Source organism: Prinia subflava, chromosome 5, assembly GCF_021018805.1.
Source record: "Prinia subflava isolate CZ2003 ecotype Zambia chromosome 5, Cam_Psub_1.2, whole genome shotgun sequence".
Classification (NCBI taxonomy): domain Eukaryota; kingdom Metazoa; phylum Chordata; class Aves; order Passeriformes; family Cisticolidae; genus Prinia; species Prinia subflava.
In genome coordinates, this window is record NC_086251.1 from 6,576,090 (window position 1) to 6,595,527 (window position 19,438).

General features: G+C 44.8%; 1 protein-coding gene across 6 annotated transcripts in view; it reads right to left on the reverse strand.

Moving 5' to 3' along the window:
• Positions 1 to 257: 257 nt before the first annotated feature.
• The window catches only part of BMAL1 (basic helix-loop-helix ARNT like 1), a 47,889-nt gene continuing 28,708 nt past the window's right edge, over positions 258 to 19,438 (reverse strand). For 5 of the 6 annotated variants that reach the window (XM_063397894.1, XM_063397892.1, XM_063397893.1 and 2 more), the window contains exons 5-19: positions 18,698 to 18,736; positions 18,312 to 18,353; positions 17,536 to 17,693; positions 16,050 to 16,129; positions 14,946 to 15,038; positions 13,848 to 13,965; positions 11,701 to 11,850; positions 9,750 to 9,996; positions 6,567 to 6,673; positions 6,093 to 6,243; positions 5,422 to 5,510; positions 4,484 to 4,592; positions 2,714 to 2,807; positions 1,622 to 1,724; positions 258 to 939 (exon numbers count right to left, since the gene is read on the reverse strand). In XM_063397894.1, the coding sequence (XP_063253964.1) occupies positions 779 to 939; positions 1,622 to 1,724; positions 2,714 to 2,807; positions 4,484 to 4,592; positions 5,422 to 5,510; positions 6,093 to 6,243; positions 6,567 to 6,673; positions 9,750 to 9,996; positions 11,701 to 11,850; positions 13,848 to 13,965; positions 14,946 to 15,038; positions 16,050 to 16,129; positions 17,536 to 17,693; positions 18,312 to 18,353; positions 18,698 to 18,736 (1,741 nt within the window). In that variant the 3' untranslated portion in view covers positions 258 to 778. The remainder of the gene's footprint in view (positions 940 to 1,621; positions 1,725 to 2,713; positions 2,808 to 4,483; positions 4,593 to 5,421; positions 5,511 to 6,092; positions 6,244 to 6,566; positions 6,674 to 9,749; positions 9,997 to 11,700; positions 11,851 to 13,847; positions 13,966 to 14,945; positions 15,039 to 16,049; positions 16,130 to 17,535; positions 17,694 to 18,311; positions 18,354 to 18,697; positions 18,737 to 19,438) is intronic. The other variant, XM_063397897.1, reaches the window with a different exon arrangement.

Consider the following 19,438-nt stretch of genomic DNA (forward strand, 5'->3'; position numbering starts at 1 on the left):
GGGGAAGGATGGTTAATATTAAGTGACAAGTTTTTCTTAAAGATAATCAGCCTATTTGAGGGCACCTGCCTGTTGTGCTTTTCTCAGGATAAACCTGGATCTAGGAGTAAGAAACAACGGCTTCTCTGGGAATTTACTGTCACGACAAAGTAAATGCAGGGTAAGTGCAGAGTGCAGATAAGGCACTGGCTTTCCTCCCTGTTCCCCCAAGGCTAAAGAAATGATAAATACCAAGTGCTTCTAGCATGCACCTGCAGCAGGGTTTTATCAAATTTATTTATCAAAGTAAATGCTCCATCTTAGAACAAGGGAAACATTTATTTTAAAAATATTTAACTGTCTAATACATTACACTTTAACAATATTTATAGTAAAGGATTCTTACAAGAAAGAATAAACAGCTTTATGGTACAATTAGTATAAGAAATATCCACATGGGGACTGTTTTGCAGTGTAAAAACACACCATACATCTGAAATGGTCATTTGCATATAAAAGCTACCACTGATGCCAGTGAGTTGCACAGTGATTTAAAAAAAAAATTTCAAACAACAGAATCCAAAATATACAAGTATTGCAAGCTATACACAGCTAACCAAATCAACACAGAACACTGTAGCAGGTTATTCCACTTTGTCTGAAGTTACACATGGTAGGATGAGTTGCGTTCTGACGCAGCTTTTATGAAGTTCCCACATAAAAGCCTCTCAGTCCCACGAGTTTCACAGGCTGCAGAGCTCCACCAGTAAATGCACTTGGCTGTCCGGTGCTGGGTCATTTACAAGGGCCAGGGCAGGTCGCTGAAGTCCACGGGGCCACCAAGCCCCGCGTCGGCCTCCAGCAGGCTCATGATGACGGCCATGGCCGCCTCGTCGTTGCTGGGGCTGCTGGAGCCCTGCTCCGTGTCGATCATGTCCATGCCGATGTGGGAGTTCTCCCCTGCAGGGAACACGGACAGCCAGCACGTCACAGGCTGCTCCCCTCGCCCCTGGGGCCGCTCCCCTCGCCCCTGGGCCAGCTCCCCTCGCCCCTGGGCCAGCTCCCCTCGCCCCTGGGCCAGCTCCCCTCGCCCCTGGGCCGGCCGCTCCCCTCGCCCCTGGGCCGGCCGCTCCCCTCGCCCCTGGGCCGGCCGCTCCCCTCGCCCCTGGGCCGGCCGCTCCCCTCGCCCCTGGGCCGGCCGCTCCCCTCGCCCCTGGGCCGGCCGCTCCCCTCGCCCCTGGGCCGGCCGCTCCCCTCGCCCCTGGGGCCGCGCTCCCCTCGCCGCCACCACCCCCCAGGGACGCCCCTGGTAGGCCGGTAGCAGAGAAGGGACACTGGGTCCCCTCCCAGCAGGGCCAACCTGCAAAGGCAGTCTGCAGTGCCAGATGGCAAAGGCAACCCTGCACCAGCAGCTGAGCTACTTCACACTGACTCAGCAAGGGAAAAGAGGCTTCCAAGCTCTGCCTAAGGTAAGGCCACAGAATAGGCTGGCAGGTGCCTCTCTGGGCACACAGAGGGCTTGGCTGGGGGCTTTGTGCCTCAGGTGGAGCCTGTGGATGCTAAAAGCAAGTTACTGCTGAAACCACCCATCTTCTTGCAGCGTCTGTGTGAGTTTAGGGTGTTTGTGTGTGATTTCACTTACCCAGGATAGAGGAGTTGTCGGAATAGGGGTACCCGGAATTATCCTGCATTTGCCCCGAGAGCAGCCCAGCTGAAGAAATGTCTGGAGTGCCACCATTCAAGATCTTGAAAGACAAAACAGAAGCTCTAAAGCAGCCTGAAACGGTGCATTAAAGTCTTAAACTGTCCTATACTGGAATTTTTAAAATAAGGTAGAGGGACTTCCCAAAATAACCCTGTGGTTTATAACAAGCAATCTTCTAAACAAGGAGAAACATCAAGGGGGTGCTGAAAACACCCAACCTTCCACCTGTATTTTCCTTTATGCCATGCCAGCAGCCCCTATTCTGTGGACATGTTGAATACTGTAGGGCAGAAGAAGAAAGAATAACTAATTACTAGAATTCTAACTCTGTTCCAACTTGGGAGTTTTATTTCCAGAACAAAGAGAGCTGGGAATAGACAGAAATATTTACTGTCTGTTCAAGAAATTCTTATAAGCAAGTCATCATTTCTGAGAAAAAAAGCTTAAGTAAGTCTGAAGCAGTGCATAAGGATCTGGGTGAGTGTTCTTGCTTTGGATAAAACTTCCATAAGCACTTAGAGATTGCTGGAAGCAGCCAGGACAAGTGTTCAGGTGGCTCAGTGCTGGTAATGGCACCTGAGTGCTACTCAAGCAATCTCAGAGCAAGGCAGGCACACGGTGTTGACTTAAAAATACCCTCTCAGCGCCCAGGCGAGCACGGAACTGTCCCGGGTTGTGCTACAGCAGCACAGGAACACCGGTGGGGGGATCTCTGGTGCTCCAGAGCCAGCGCTTCCAGCGTTCGCCAGCACGGGGCGTCAGAGAGATTTTGGAGAGATGAGAGCTGTTCCTGCAGCTCTGCCGAAAAATACAACCTGAAGGGCAGGGGCGTGTCGAACGCTGCTGGTGCTCGGGAGCTGCCGCTCGCTGCCCCTCAGGCAGTGCTGTGCAGGGGCTGTGAGCACCGCAGCGCTTTGGCTCGGTCCCTTTTGCAGCCCAGCACGGTTTTCCCTGGAGTTGTTGTTCCCCGAGCACAAATCGCACGTCCCTGCCCTGAGTGCCCCCAGACCGGGGGAAGCTTGCTCTGACCTTCTTCCCTCCTGGCGAGGACGTGTCGGGCGGGGGCGTGCTGGTGATGTTCAGGGGACTCGAGCCACAGCTGGAAGGTGACGATCCTCTTATCCTAAAACGTGCACAGAACAGGGCATGGATTTACAGGAGACTCAGAGACTCGGAGTTTTAAATGCTGACTTCAGTATTAGGTGCCATTAGGTGCTAAAAGCATGAGCTTCATTTTTGTAATATCCCCTTTTCAGTGCTCCTCACACCAGCAGGAGCAGCAATGCTGTTATCTGCTGCCAGACCAACAGTCCTGTGTAAATCCAGCCTGCCTGGTCTGCAAGCTTTACCTCCTCCCTGTTTTTTTCCTGGACACCCTTCACAGAGTCAGAAGGAAAAGGTCCTGGCTGCTAAGGAAAGCCTCATTTTTGAGCTTTTTACTTCAATTTCCAGCAGCTCAGAGTTCCAGCTGCCTCAGTCACAGTAACCCAGACCCCTCCACTGATCTCCTGCTGCAGAAGCCCACTGGACACTGGATTGTTTGTAACTGCTCAAAGCCACATTGTTCACTTCCATTTTCCACAGCCTGATCAAACATCGTTAATAATGAATAATGTATTGACTGTAGAACCAACAAATCTCCAGACTAAAGGGAGGAGGGGTAGTTACAGAGAAAAGCAATGGAAATGGGAATCTTATCCTTGGCAGAGTTCCCCTGGGAAAGCTGAACAGAAGGCAGCTTTGGAAAATAGTAACAGCTGCTGAAAAAGGACTGGAACTAACCCAGGGTCTGCACTGCAATGCAAACATGGGTGGTAACTGCACTACTACACTCATTGGGGCTAATTAAATGTTTTACAGCTACTAAAACGGATGGTTAAGCTTCAAAGGATTGGCTCAGCCATGTTTTTCTTCTTTTCCTCTTTCCCCTCTTCCTACAGAGAGGAATGAAGCCTTGGGGATAGGTCTGCTGCTGCCTTAAGTGAGGATGGAGCGAGTGTCCTGCCTGCAGCAGGAATAAAACTGGGAAACAGCCTGAGTGTGTTCCTGGACTGCAGCTCTGCCTGCTTAAATTGCTACCACTAAACACCTGCTGGGTGAGACCCCTTTTATAGGAAAGGGAACACAGTTCCCAAGAGGAAATCCGTGAGGAACAGGGATTTTCAGCCAAGAGAGACGGAGTGGTACCCACTGCAAGCAGCTGCTCAAACAGGTGAGAACAAGCAGCAGCCGTGGATCCCCTTAGTGACCCTGTGCCTGACCCAGCCCCACATCCTGACTGCCGTGGGGAGGCCCCAGCACTGTGTCCTTGCTCCAGGAGCTGCAGGGGAACTGCACGAGCTCATCATGCACATCTAACAACTCCAAAAGCATCTGAGTGAATGGACTGCATGAAACAAACATTGCTGCTTTGGCACACAGTCAACAGCTTTGGCATTTGGAGGTTGTGCCACTCACAGCCTCAAGTCACTGGGAAAAGAACAGGCTGGAATGGATTAGTTTCTAGGTAGCTGCTCTTTTTAACTCCTCTTTCTGGTAAACAGGCCATCTTCATCACCATTGAAAAAGAATGCCAGTATCAGCCTTTTGCAAGAGGAAGCTGGAAGGCTGTAACTTCATGCTTTCCCCGTGGGTGCTGACTGCCTCAGGGATGCTGAACAGGAATCTGTAGCTGTCTGAGAAATACAGTTGGATCATTCCCTATTCAGCTTGAATAAATTGTTCTTTCAGAGGAAATTAAGGAAGCCTAACTCCTCTTAAAGATCAGTAATAAAACAACCTCACACCATTTTCTCTCACCTGTGAATCTCCATGATTTCTTCAGCAATCATCCTCCCTATTTTACCCGCCCCAGCTCTTGTTCCACCTGGAATTCCAGGCACAGTAGGATGGGTCCTTTTGGGGCCACCTGAAATGAGCAGAAATTTTCAAGTCAGAGAAAAGCTTGCACACCTTCTCCACAGGGCAACTGTGTTTAGGCTTTGAGCAGCTGCAGGACCTTCTGAACTGGATTTATTGACACTTCCACCAACTGCTGAGTGCCTTCAAATGGATGAAAAGCTCTGGCTTGCACTGAGCTGTGCTGGGTCTCAGATGTCCCTCTGTGCCAGCAGGGACAGAAGAGACCCCAAATCTTTTGGAATCTGGGTGTTCTTTTTCAGGATGGAGCATCTGGTGCTACCTCTCATCCACAGCTGCTAGACAATGGCATTGTCAGACCTGCCCCACTCTGCCCAAACAGGCTCTTCTCCAAACATGTTTGTTCTCTGCTCTGTGTGAAGAACTTGCCAGTGCGTATTCCATTCAATACAAATATTGGGGTAAACCCAAGGTACCTGATGACTGCAAATAAGGCCCCTGTGGGTAACTGCAGGAGTCTAAAAGTGGAGAGAAAAGTGAGGTCTGATCAGTTGGGAGCTGCTACTGTGATTTGACACTTGCACAGCACTTGGGAGGTTGTCAGGAAGGAGCCTGATATACTCCAAGCAGAGAAAAGCCCACACTAAGAGGGCAGGAAAGGCCTCAGCATTGCTCACCCAGAATGCATAATTGCCTGCTTCTGGAGATGCATGTTTAAAAACAGCAACCCTCAGCAGGTGTGGCTCAGACCCAAAGCTAAACCTTCTCTTCCTTAGGATATGAACAAATCCCAGTGCAGAGGGGCAGCAGATGTGTGCAGGCAGGACGAGCTGCTCCCCAGGCACAGCAGGCAGTGATTCCCCGGGCACAGGAGTTACCTTCCCCAGCCTGCAGCACGCTGTCCATGCTGTGTGGGGACGCTGCCAGCTGCGGAAAGGCCGCGTCCCCGCTCTCCAGGACCGTGGTGCTGTGGAGTGAAAGGGTTCGAAAAATCAGTGAGGGAAAACCCTGCAGGGAGAAAACCCCACCAGTGATTAAAACCCAAGTCATGCAGCCAGAGTTTCAGCATGGAATGCTTCAGGGTTTCAGCAGTGTGTGAGTCAGTGTCACCACTGTGACTGACACCAGGGCTGGATAAACAACAGAAATCAACCACCCTGTGCCACCTCAAAATGCGCAGTGCAGGACCCCAACAGCTTCTCTCAGCACAGAAACCCTCTACAGCAATTATTCTGCTGAGAAGTCACAAAAAATTACAAGGGGCAGGGGGGAAATACCTGCCACAGCAAAGAAATGCACACCCCTTAAGTTCCTACAAAGACCAAATGCCAGCTTTTGCCAAAGAAAGAAAATATTTCTATTTTCTGCAAGCTTTAACAACCAGAAAATTACTGCAATCGTTAAACCAAACCCCCTCTCCCCGGGGTGTTATCTGGAGAAGACACCTGCTGTCACACAGAAGGTGTGCACACATTTAGGTCAAATCCCACATGAGAAAAGGGCAAAGCACCAGGAATTCCCAGGCACTTGCTGAGGGAAAAGCACTTACGACACCACTGTGTTTGTGGAGACAATGTATTCTACTTCTTTGGTCCAAGGGTTCATGAAACTGAACCAGCGACTCCGCAACGTAATAAAAGAGCCATCTTTTATTTTAAACTTGTAGCAGTTAGTTGTGATTTTTTCTCTTGTCTGCAAAACTGAAGACAGGCAGAAAGCAAGTCATTTGTGTCAAGCAGGCACCACAACATAAATAGAGCCCTTGTCAGGGAAAACCCAGTTAATTCCTCCCCACATCCCTCAGTAAAGATGCTATTCCTCCCTCATCCCCCTCACCCATCCTGAACCCCAAATATTCCCTACAAATCCTTGCAAGTCTAAGATAATCACAATGCTCTTGGACTAAAGCATTTGCAAACAGCAATACCCAAATATTTTCAAGTCTGTCTGGTTTCCATAGTACACAACAACTGTTCCCAATACTTTGAACAAAACTTCTTTCCTGAATTATTAATAACTGTACCTTGTCTGTGACATTCTGCAAGATGTGCTATATCATCTTGATGAAAATATTCATAACACGAAGTACCTAGAAGTTCCTGGGGTAAGTATGCCAGGATGGCTGTTGCCCTGGGGAAGGGAGGGAGAGGAAGAAAACAAAGGAAAAAAAATAAACCTTTTCAAGTTGAAGTATTAGTCAGAGATTCCTAAAGCTCACACCGAGGCTGGGTAAGGCTCAAGTAATGCGGAAAGGAATTTTCGGCTTAGAAGGTAAAAAAAAAATCCTTAAGAATACTCTTTTTAATTCTCAGGTAATTAAAAAAGTACCTAACACCCAGAGCCCTCAGGTATTACATCTGACCTACCATCACCAGAGGGGATGTAAGACTTTCTGAATAGCTTTGAAGATTTGCTGTAATTTGGGGGATTTAAGCCTGAAAAAAGCTGCCTTGCAGCAGCCACAAGGTAACACGAAGCTTTCTGCATCAAGTGCCACTGCAAAACAGACATCAAAGGGTTGGAGAACAAGAGTGGGACAGAACAACACCACACCAAACTCAACTTGGATTTTGTAGGTTTCCTAAAAGAAAATTACTGAGGGAGAAGTGCCAGTTCCTTGAAGAAACTGAAATAAGTGTCACAATTCTGAACCATTCCAGGGCAAATTAAACATGAAGGGCAATAAGGAACAAACCTAGGTAGATCAACACTTCTGCAATCTCAAAAAAGCCGAAATTAAATAGTATAAAATGTAGCAATTGGTACAAAGGAATAATTATGAATAAGAACGGAAGGAAAAAAGCTGAAGCACAAAATCTGTTGCATTTCAATGCAGGGCAGTTCCCAATCACACCAAGAGAATTCAGCACCAGTTGAGGACACCTCAAGTCCTCCTTGACAGGGAGATCAAAGCCCTCAGCCTTGGAGAAGGAAACAAGAATTCAAACTGACTTTTGTCTGGTGAGCCTTATCCCAGGACACTTAAAACTCCAAGAAAACTCATCACAGCAATGTGTAAGAGAACCACAAAAACCAAGCAAAAGCAAGCTTATCTTTAAAATGGAAGAGCTGGGAACCAAGTCAAGCTTATTCCAGTATTTTTCCAAGAACTTTGGTGACCAAGGCTTTTAACAGCACTGCTGTGGTGGGATACCCACACAGATGGGGAACAACCAGCATGAGCAGCAACAGGTAATTTGTCAGCCCTTCTCTTTTCTCAGGATGAATAGGTGCTGTGGGTTAGGGCTGCACCAAATTACAGACATCAACAGGCTGGGTGAATTCAATATCTGACCAGGTTCTATTATGCAAGGAAGGAAATTGTTTGTGTCCTTCTGGAATTTCATCCTGTATTTACTTTTTTCCTCAGCTCGCTTCTCTGACTTAAGGCAGCCCTGAATCCTGAAGCTGTATCTGATGACATCTGCATAGATAATAAACTTAATTTTACTCTCAAATTCACCATGCAGACCAATTAGGAGTCCTGAATAAATACGAGGAGAGATGATTCTCTTTAAAACTCTGCTCCTTGTAGCTGCCATTTCAACAGTGAATTGTTAAGCAGCTCCCTGGCTGTGGCAGCCCAGCTGATTGGGACCTAATCCATAGCTGTGCTTCTTCAGGGACCATGCAATCCATGAGCACAGAAAGGGTCACAGGGAGTTTAGCAAGGGAGATATTCCTTGTCCTCCTTGGACAAATGATAAATGAACAGTGCAAGTCTACTTGAACAAAACAACCTGACTTGGAAATAAATTGTTTTCAACTGTTACAGGTGCCTAAATATTCTCCAGGAGAAGCAAGGACCACAGGATGTCAACTTCAGGCCTACAGATGAGGATTCTTCTTCCAATTTGCTCTAAAGAAATTCCCTTTCAAAGAGCCCTTTGAAGTAGCACAGAGATCCCAAGGACTGTAAACAACAGTTGGAAAGCACTTCAATTAAACCATTTGTGTTTAAATCCGATGGGTCAACATTTTCTGAGTCTCATTATTTTAGAAATGCCTCCAAACTACACATCAGGGGGATATGTCTGATCTTTTGACAATAAAACTTGTCTATAAACAAGTTAGAATGGCATTTTCTGAGCAACAGAAAGCTACGAATGCTCCCACAGCTCCCAGAGTGAGCACCAGCTCTGAGCACTCAGGAGCTGGTATTTTCAAAAGCTTCCTATCAAATTAAAACAAAAACCATTCAACCTAACCAAAACCCACAAACCCAATCACTCCAAAACAGATAGGTAATATTAAAAAAAATATATCCTCCGTATTTCACTTCCTCCCATGACTGTCCTCTACTTCCTCTCAAAGGGCACTAAAGATCAGCTGAGTTTCCCCTGAAAGTAATTCCAGCAGGCAGATTCTGTCAGAGTGTGGAGTTTGGGCTTTTCTGTGTCTCAAGTAGCTGAGCCAGAGCCACAGGGAACCTGGAACAGCCTCATCTGGGCAGTCTCAATCCTTCTTGACAAGGAAGGGAACCACGCAAGCCCTCTCCAACCCACCCAGTGTAACCTCTCCATTAGCATCCTTCAACCTCCTACTTTTCCCTTGATGATCCAGAAATTTTCAAGGAAGATTCAGGTCATATGTGCCTGTTACTGAACAAAATTCAAGCCATTTCTTTTGGAAAAGGAAAGATTACGGATAATAAATGGATGTTTGAAAGCAGATACCACAGAGGCACACAAGTTCTCAAATGGTTTCCAAGAGATAACCCTTATGAAAAGCTTGCCTTCTTACAAACACAAAGGGTCACAGAGAGAAGCATTAATCCAGGAGAAATGTGTCCTAGCAAACAGTTATATAAGTGTACATACTAGCAAAGCCTAACCCAGCCTCTGCAGTCTCTTAACTGCGTGGTGTTTGCAAGAGGTTTCAGATAACAGAGAGAACAATTAGGGTCCAGTTTCAAAACATTTTCTTCTGAAGATTACACACGAACATAACCCCCCTAATGAACTGGCAGAAACGATCCTGGCATTACTCTGCCACACTTTTGGAAGTTAGGGGGATTTTTAAAAAAATTTAATCTGAATGAATGCATAGTAACAGCTCTGAGCTCCACCTCCAAAGCTGGCAGTCGAGAAGCTGAAAAAGGGCAGCGATTTCTTTTCCCGGCGGTGCTTACGCTGCTGCAGGGAGAGCTGCCCGAGAGGCCGTGCTGGGCAGTGACCTGTGCTGGGAGCTGCAGGGGAAGCCTCACCTCTGATCTACAAAGACGAATTTGCCGTCGATGGCGTGCCGGGACACGTACTCGGTGGGCTTCACGCGGATCTCGCCGTTGGCCGGCTGCGGCACCACGTGCGGATGGAGCCTCCCGATGGCAACAAGGCAGCTTAAATTACAGCCCTCGTTGTCTGGCTCGTTATCTTCATCCAGGCCCATCTTTGTGGGAGGCCAGCTTTTTAAGTAGCCTGTGCTGTGAATAGTGCAGAAGCTTTTGCGGTCTGCTGTGGGAAGAAAACAGAAAAAAAAACCAAAACAAAAACAAAAACCAAAAAACAAACCAACAAAACCCAAGAAAGCAGTTAGGTCGTGGATACAGCTTTGGAGAACTTCAGCTCAGTTCTGTTAGTAATGCATCTCCTCTCTTATGCAGGAAATTTGGGATGCTCTTCACTAAGGAGGGGCTGGGGGTGTTCAGCGTGGAGAAAAGGAGGCTCAGGGGAGACCTCATCCCTCTCTAGAACTGCCTGACAGGAACGGGGAGCCAGGTGGGGATCAGCCTCTTCTCCCAGGAAACAGTGACAGTGTGAGAGCACATGGCCTCAAGCTGCATCAGAGGAGGTTCAGGTTGGATATCAGGAGGAGTTTCTTCACAGGAAAGGTTGTTGAGCATTGGAAAGGGCTGCCCAGGGAGGTGGTGGAGTCCCCATCCCTGGAGGTGTTCATGAAGTGACACAGCACCCAGGGCCACAGTCTGGTTGACACGGGGATGTTTGGTCAAAGGCAGGGACTCAATGATCTTGGAAACCTTTTCCAGCCTTAATGACTCTGTGATTCCAAGGGATTTTTCAGCACTCCTGCTGTAATGCAGCTAATCTGAGATAATCCAATAAACAATTTATCTTGGCAAAACCACTGTTTATGCTGAAACATCACATAGCTCAGACCAAGGTTGCTTTTGGTAATTTTGAGGAGAAACTGCATCACATTTTATTATTTCAGCAAAGGAGGCAAATAACCCTAAGGAATGTATGAAAATTTAGTAGATTAGTTAATAAGATGCCTCTTCCATCTTAACCTGAGGCTCCTACAAAACCCATGTTTGGCAGAACATACACTGTCTGGGTGTACAGGGGACAGCTGTACACAGGGGTGATGAAGGTTTGCAATGGGCAGTAGAAGTCAGTATCCAAAAGAATTCCTATTCCTCAGCACTAAGCAGGCCTGAAAACTCCAAGGAAGATGACTTTCATAGGGAGGTGGAGTAAAAGGCTTATGCCAACTACACAAACTGGCTTCCTCAGCAGTGAGCACAAAAGCAGGATCCAAGGCTGAAGAATACATCAAATTTGCCTCTGTTCTCTTGCTGTTTATCTTTTCTCTTTAACTAACACCAAATGTATTATTCACAGTACTCAAAGAAGAAACCTTCACATTTGGGCTAAATATATATTCTAACATGCCTAGACTAACAGCCTGCAGAGGAGAAAATATTACCAACACTGCTAATGCTACGAGCAAGTATTCCAGGTGTAGAAATGCCATGTTTCCAGAACTCAGAATGCACCAAACCCACTGATTAACTTAGAATTACACTCATTTTTTGAGGTGGATATCCATCCACACATCACTGGGCAAATATGGAGCAGAGAATAAGGAACAGCTCCCCTTTACTGGAGACATTGGCCAGGTGGTCAAGACTGAATGTGATCTGACCAGTGTCTGAGGATGATGCAGTAACCCCCCAGAACTGCTGGCACAAACTGCCTGGAAAAGTGTCAAGAAAGCAGAGTGGAGAATTTGGCTTTAAATGCTAAAACAGGTGTGTAAGAGATACTGGAGAGGGAGTTTGAAGAAGCAACAGAACTAGACATAGTTCAGAATCTTAATAAGAAACATTGATAAACGTAAAAAATTCAACCACTGCAAACAAGCAGCATAAAAAAAAAAAAACCTGACAGACTTGGTAATAAAAGCATGATGGTTACCTTTCTTCTTTGAGCAGGTTGAAGGGAAATCCTTGTCTTCTACTTTGACTGAGGGCCTGTTGCACTTCATCCTGCAGAAGAAGGAGCGCCGCGCTCCGGAGCAGAGCCGCGAGGGCCCGGGCGTGATGTCCGTCTTGACTGGGAGTCCGGCTGCGGAGGGAGGGTTGGGAGCAGAGTGAGCCACACAAAATCCCCACCCCACAGTGCCTCAGCCTCACTGGGCCTTGCATCTCCTGTTTTTGAGGTGTTGATGTGTGTGACTGTGCAGCTGAGCACACCGACACTGCCACTTCTGACTGCTCTGTGCTGTTAGAACACTGAGCTCGAGAACGCGGCGTTCTGAGCACAAGGATCAGCAAGAGACTGGGCAAATCCACACAAGGCCTGTAATAAACACAGCACTTTCTCTGAGCTGATTGAAAATAGAGAGATTGCTTTTCCACAACCAGAGCAGAATCCCATCCACAGTCACTCAGGAGGCTCCTGACCCTTCAGACTGGCACTTTTCTATCACAACACACTCCCAGAAAACATGTGTGGACATAGAGCAGAAGAGTCCCAGTGACACTCCAGGGACAGAAGGAGGAACAAAGGTAGCAGGGATCCACATGGGAACTGCAAATCCCCAGGACCTCCAGTTATGCCTCAGAAGACTCTCTTGCCTTGCAGATATAAGTGCACATGGGCATGCCCTGGCAACAAATCCTGACCTTTAGCATATTCTCACAGGGGAGAGAATATTTCTGTGGAGAATATTTTCTGTGGAGAAACCAACCAAAACACATCCCTCTGGTACCACCGGGGCTCTGGGAAGACATGGAATGCTTTCACAGCATGCATCAGGACCACAGGTATCAGCGAGACCAGTGCTTCAAGGGCTGATGGAGGATTTAAATCTCCTTTAACTTTTCCACAGCCTGCCATCCAAACATGTCTGCACGGGGATATGTAAAATCAAGCAGCTGTCAACATGAACAAAAACTTCTTGGGCCTTGGAAGCTTTCAACATAAGGAGGAAGACAGCAATTCCAGTATTTTAGTGGAAAGTGTGCCTCCCTGACAATTCCCCTGGAGTGAGGTGATCTCCAGGAGGGTCAGGCTGCCCTGCACCACAAGCCCTCCAAACTGCTGCACCGTGGTGTGAGTACAAGCTGTGCTGAGTTACTCATGCCAAGACAAAAATAAATACGTGCATACATCCTCATACTCTTCTCCAGTATGAGTTCTTGAAATTCTACCAATCCGTCTATCATAGCAGATGGGAAGACTGTAATTCATAGTATTTATTTTTGCCCTAACTTTGTCAGAGGCATATAAAAAAGAAAAAAACCACCAAAAAACAGGAGGCAGCACTGGATATTCATGCTTGACAACCGATGAAACCAGGAGCCAGAAAAAACTTCAGCTGATTCTGCTGAAGCCTCTGGGCTCCCTGCCCTCGAATGATCTCTCTCAGCTTCAGTTTGTGAAGTTGAGCTGGTGGCTTCTGTGAGCTGAGATCCAGGAGATTTCTGCTCCTGACAAGCATGAGACTTAATGACCTGGGAATCTGCAGTTGCAAGATACCACCTTCCACTCAGGCAGAGCAGACTGCTGTTATGAGAGGGAATTAAACACCCACTCACCCCAAGAGCAGCAGAGATACAGAACTACTTTAAAATACCAGAGTGGAACAGAGCTAAGAGACATGGCAGGAAATGATTCCAAAGTGAAAAACCTTCTGAGAGAAAGGCTGGGTCATTGATGGCAGTGGTAGTAAACAATAAATAAGTAGGATAAATAAAATGAATCCTCTATCTTGGCTGACAGCTAAGGACTAATGGTCAGTGTTTTCTGACCATTTAGGATGATGGATTAGAACAAAGGCTTCATTTGTTCTAATGCAAAAAGTTAAAGCTTTGATGCCTGGAAGAGAGAACACCTCACAGGTAAAGCCAGTTCCAGTAATGCCTCTGTGCCACAGTGCATGCCAAACCCAACAGCTTCCAGGTACCTGTTCCACACTTGGTTTTTTCCTGTCTTTAAGCTACAACTTCCTTGGCATGAGACAATCCAGCACCCCCCTTACATCCCCCCTTCTGACACGAGGCACAGCCCCAGCAGCAGTAACTCCAGATGACATTTTTTCCAAAGGTGGTAGCACTCACTTTTTGCATCTATGAGTCTTTCTCGTGGTGCAGTGTCAGAAGAAGAGAGCTGCTCCTTCACTTTGGCAATGTCTTTAGGATGGAGATAATCAAATAAACTTTGACCAATCAAATCATTCTGTAGAGATTGAACATTCAGTCAAAAAGTAAAATAATGGCTCAGTATATTTTCTTCATTTTAGCATCCAGTATGAACAATTCTTTTACATATAGGTGTAACCAAGGAATACCAAACATCCAGATCCAGCCTCATTGCAGGGAGTTTGGACTGGATGACCTTTAAACAAATTATTTTATATTTTCCAAACAAGTTATTTTATGATTCTGTGATTTCATTGAAGGTTTTCTCTGTGTATTGAAGTTATGAGTACATTACACAGTGATTTCTGTCATAATTTCCAGTAAGTTTTACAGGCATGCTCAATTCCCCCCCCACCAAATGTTCTGGTTTCTACTCAGTCTTACTTCTTCTACCACACATTTGATTGAAAAAAATCCTAATTGCAAATGTTCTCTTTCATTATTTACATATGAATAGGTATTTAGCATATACCTAACTAAAGCCTGGCTGAGGAACTTTTGAAGCTAATACAGGTTTTAAGTTGGCTGAGGAGTGCAGATGACAGAAAGAATGAAGATAATTTACACAATACATGGTCCAAGTTAAGCCTCATGTTGAACATATATTAAAAACCTTTGGTATAACTGCTTTCCAGTTTCCATCAGTAAGTTTGAAAGCAAAACCAGAACAGATAGAGCTGAAAAATCCATGTGAAGCTACTGGAAGAACCCCAGACTGATGTTTCAATATTTGCTTACACTCCCAATTAGGTAATGCTTTTACAAGCCTAAGGGTAAATCCTTGAGCAGAATGCATCAATTAGTGAATTAAATTTAGTTCCTTTTCACCTCCTTGCTTTGAATGGAAACCAGAAAGAATCTTCTCTAATGACATGGCAGAGAAAAATCTCTCTCTTTGCAACACCCCTCAGCTTTCAAGACAGACTCCTCTCATTCCTACCCCCCAGAAAAAGGCATAACCATCGAAGAGCTCTCAAATCTTTTAAGACCTAATGTACTTAAAATGGAAAAGAATACCTGACTGTAGTTGAGGATCTTGAAGACAGATTCTGAAACAAACAGTATCTTTCCTCTGTCACAGCCCACAACAAAAAGAAATCCATCTGCTGCCTAATTGGGAGGGGGGGAAGGAAAAGTCAAATCCCAAGTTATACATCCTCATTGCATCGTTGTAACCTTTAAAAACACTTTGTGTACAGTAGAATTTCTACACTAGGAGAGCTGTCTTAACATTTAGAGGTAACTGAGTCAACAGGAGAAATGTGAATTCACAATAAAGGGGTTTTTTTGCATCTGCAAACATTTTTGGCATCATTCTGGGCATTGCGCCCAAAATGTAAAATAACTTTTATGAGAAGAAAGAACCCATGCTCTTGTCCAATAATATTATGATTATGTTTAATAATGCCTTCAAATTAAAATGTTATTTTAACTGTACTTTAAAAAGCTCCTCTTCTAGCAACCAACCATAACCTGGATATTTATTTCTGTGCCTGGAGGCGACTAATTCCTGTTTGCAAAGTACTGTCTTTCAGTCACACACAGGCATGCAGGAATAGGCCCCAGTGAGGTATCTTCAGAGGCACAATGCTGCAGAAATTCAATTCTGCACATGCTGCATCTGGACACTGCAGTGCTTCAACAATTACACAGCCCCTAGAAGAGCTTAACTACTGACTGATAAGCTCTCCACACTAAAAAAGCAGTGCAACAGCAGGTAGCAGAACATACCAAGTCATGTTACATCAGTGACCTCAATAAAAAGGTGTTCACTGTATCACTGTACACTGAAAATCACAGCAAGGTAATCCAGGGCAGCAGGTCTCCAAGAAAACAATGAATGTGACTTTCAGAGATTTGATTTTGGTTTGTACATGTAACAACTGAAGGTTCTGATGGTTCCCATCTAAATTCTCCTCTTCAACCTTTCTGCTTGAATTAAGAAATGCTAGTCTTCATTAAACTCACTGACTCGGTGAAGCAGTCTCCAGATTTCTTAATTATCCTCCATAATCAAAACATTTTTAAGCTGAGATACAAGGCAGAAAAATACCAGTAGTGTGCTTTGGGCGAGCTATAGTCACAGATATTAATATCTCTTAATTAAAAATTGGAACGTACCCTGAGAATAAGATGTTTTAATTCATCATCTGATAGAAAAGCAGGCTTGTAGTTTGCTTCTGTATATGGGTTTGTAGCACCTAAAGAAAACAAACAAACAAACAATTCCCATGTAACCAACATTACACACTTAAATGAGCAATTTTCCTTTGGCTCCTTCTTAGACTGTTGTTCATTGCGGGAATTCTTTAAAATTACCTTTTTTGGTTTTGTTTTACTATCAACTATGAGCTCTGTTGGTATGAACTTAAAAAAGGATGAAGCTGTTTTTGCTAAGACACAAGCACCACATTAGGTAGAAATGCAAATTAAATGCCTCTGAGATATAAAAGTATTCCTTGACATATTTTTGAACCCAAAGGCTGTCCTTGATTTAATGCCTAGTCTCAGAATTATAAATTGTGAAAATAAGATATTAAAGAATAAAAACATTCAAACCATTTCTTCTCCTTATAACTCAGTAAAACATGATAAGCTCATGTAAACAAATCATGACTTAAGAACTTACAAATCAATTCTCTCATTCCAAGCCAAAGATAAAACCCAGTATGACAATGACATCATCTTACAATGCCAAAACCCCAAAATTGGCAATGAATGAGGCAGCTATTTATTAAAAAGTGATTTTTCTCATTCTAGTCCCTTCATAAAGGCAGAGGAGAGTCAAATTAGTAACCACTGAAGTGTTATGAAGCATTAACCTCATCAAATGACAGTGGCAGGCAAGTTAAGCCTTTCAAAACCACAAGGTTAAATATGACTGAAGGCACCAGCTCTCCTAGAAATGAGAACAATCACCAGGATTTTTTTTACCATTAGCTGCATCTCTTTTGTTTTTTCCTCAGTGGTGTATTTCTTGAAGGCTTAAGCCTTTAGCATCAGCACCAATTGTATCCAAGCACTGATTCACTCTTACGAAGCTTTAGGAACACACAGGGATTTCTCACAACCTCAACTCTCCCAAATCTGTGTGTTTCCCTTCAAGTGCTTGCAACAGAAACTGGTCAAAAAGACCAAAATTGAGTTTTCAAAGCACTCCCTATTCTTCACACAGAGCTAAAGGTACAAACATAAAACCTTATAAGTCCTGGGGAAATACCATAGCTAAAATCCAGCCTCTCTATCCAACAACTTTGTACATTGCCTGCTCAGAGCAGTGCTCAGTACTGAATTAACTGTGCACTGCCCTTAAGCCCTTTGTTCCCTCTGCCCACCTGCCCTGGTGCTGTGGAATCTGGCAGAACTGATCAGTAGGTGAGATGATGGAAAATTGTTCTTTTCTCATCCCCAAGTTCCCCCAGTCACATCAGGGTATTTACTGGACCATGAACCAGAAAGCTTTGACTGAACACTGAGCAACAGATGCCAAGAAAAGAGGAGGAATCCTCCCAAAATGAATTAACTTTTTGGCAAAAAAGGGAGAGAAAAAGCGTGGCTTTTGGGGAAACGCCACTGGGAATGCCCCTGCAGCCCCCAGGCAACTCACCACGAAGCGTTTTCATGTGCTGCACAGCCATCCTGAGCACGGTGAGCTTGTCCAGCTTGCGGGACATGGCGTTGCACGTGGGCACCAGCGAGGCCAGCTCGTCGATGAAGCTGTTCATCTTATCCCGGCGCCTCTTCTCGATCTGGCTGTGAGCCTCCCTGCACACACACACACAGCAGGGCAGCCTCAGGCACTGTGCCCCACAGCAGCTCCTCGGGGCCACCGAGCTGCCCTGGCACCCTTGGGACAAGCACAGGGACACTCTGCAGACCTGTGATGTTAATTACTTGGGGTACACACAACAGGAAGGGCTGCGGCACAAAAGGTTTTCTGGTTTGCCAGAAAACACAACACACGGTGCTGGTCAGGTTTATATTTCCCCACATTAAGATTCACTGCCAACACGTTCACAACCCACTACTGAGTCTGAAAGAAGAAAGGTGAAGAATGTAACATTACCAGAAACACACCTGGCTTCAACTCTAACAGCAGTGAAGTGACTAAAACCAAGTTACTCACCAAATTAGTTGTTTCACTCTTTGTAAACTTAATGAAAAATGTGAACAGTGCAAAGGGAAAAATATATCAGATATGGGAAAAATATATCAGATAGGGAAAAATATATCAGATAGGGAAAAATATATCAGATAGGGAAAAATATATCAGGAAAGGTCAAAGCTGGAAAAAGGTATTTTCAGAAGAAACATACACAAATAATTCATACATGGCAAAAAGCAAGAGACAATTCTTTTAAATATATTTGTTTAGAGCGTTACCTTGCATTTTTTATCCTGCCTTGTTGGTCTGCATACTCCAATCTGTTGAGAAATGATATCACAAAGTTACACATTGAAAGCACTCAACTCAACTCTTTTCCTGCATCTCTCACATCCTACTGATCCTCATTAAGATCAGTGTTTCAGAATTTGAATTTTTATTTAACCTTTCTACATCAAACATCAGTATCTATAACACTGTGCCTCAGACTCGGGGGTGGTTTAGCTTATCTGTTCCATGTTGTTTAAACTAAGAATGTTTAGATTATTGCTTCATCCCAGCAAAGCAATAATTTGGGACCATTGGCACTGAGAACAGGCATCCACAGTGAGGATCCTGTGTCAGAACTGTGGAACTGAGATTTCAGTGACTGTATCAACAGTACCTTCCGTGTTGGTCATCTTTATCTGTATCCATACCTTCCCTGCAGAAACAGAACAAAGCAACACATCACAAATTCAGCAGGACTGGCAGAACTGTTATCCAGCTACCATCAAGTCAGAATCAAGTATTCCTGCCATCTCTAAATCATAAATACAAAAATAGGAATATAAAAAACAACAACCTGGAAGGACTGAGGAAGCTGTGTGGTTTTTGTAACATTAAAACATTTTCTTAAATTAGTTGTGTCTCCTTCAGAACTCACTAAATGGCACAGTTTGATGTGTTTGACAGTAAAACATGCTGCAGTTCAAAGACATCATCTGTTACAAAAATGCTTTTCAGCTAACTAGGAGGGGGGGGAAAACCCAACTTTGTGCAGATGCCTGTATGTTCTATAGCTCAGTTTGCCTTACAATAGTTGATTTTGGGGTAGAAAATGGTAATAATCTAAATTAACACACCCCTGGAGATGGCCAAATGCATGGGGAGAATAAAAGTCTGTGTGAAACTAAGCAGGTACACTGGACATTCAAACAACTTTCAGTGCAGATACATGGTTTGCTTTTGTTTCAACATGAAGAAAAGAAGTAAGGAGAGAGGCATGAAGAACAGAAATAATCCCCCTTTTTACAATTAATATTGTAGCCACATGTACACAACTGAGCAGGAGAGGAGAGTATAAGTTTTCATAGCTGTACTTGGCAAAAAAAGCTAAATGCCCATGACTACACATCTTTTTTTA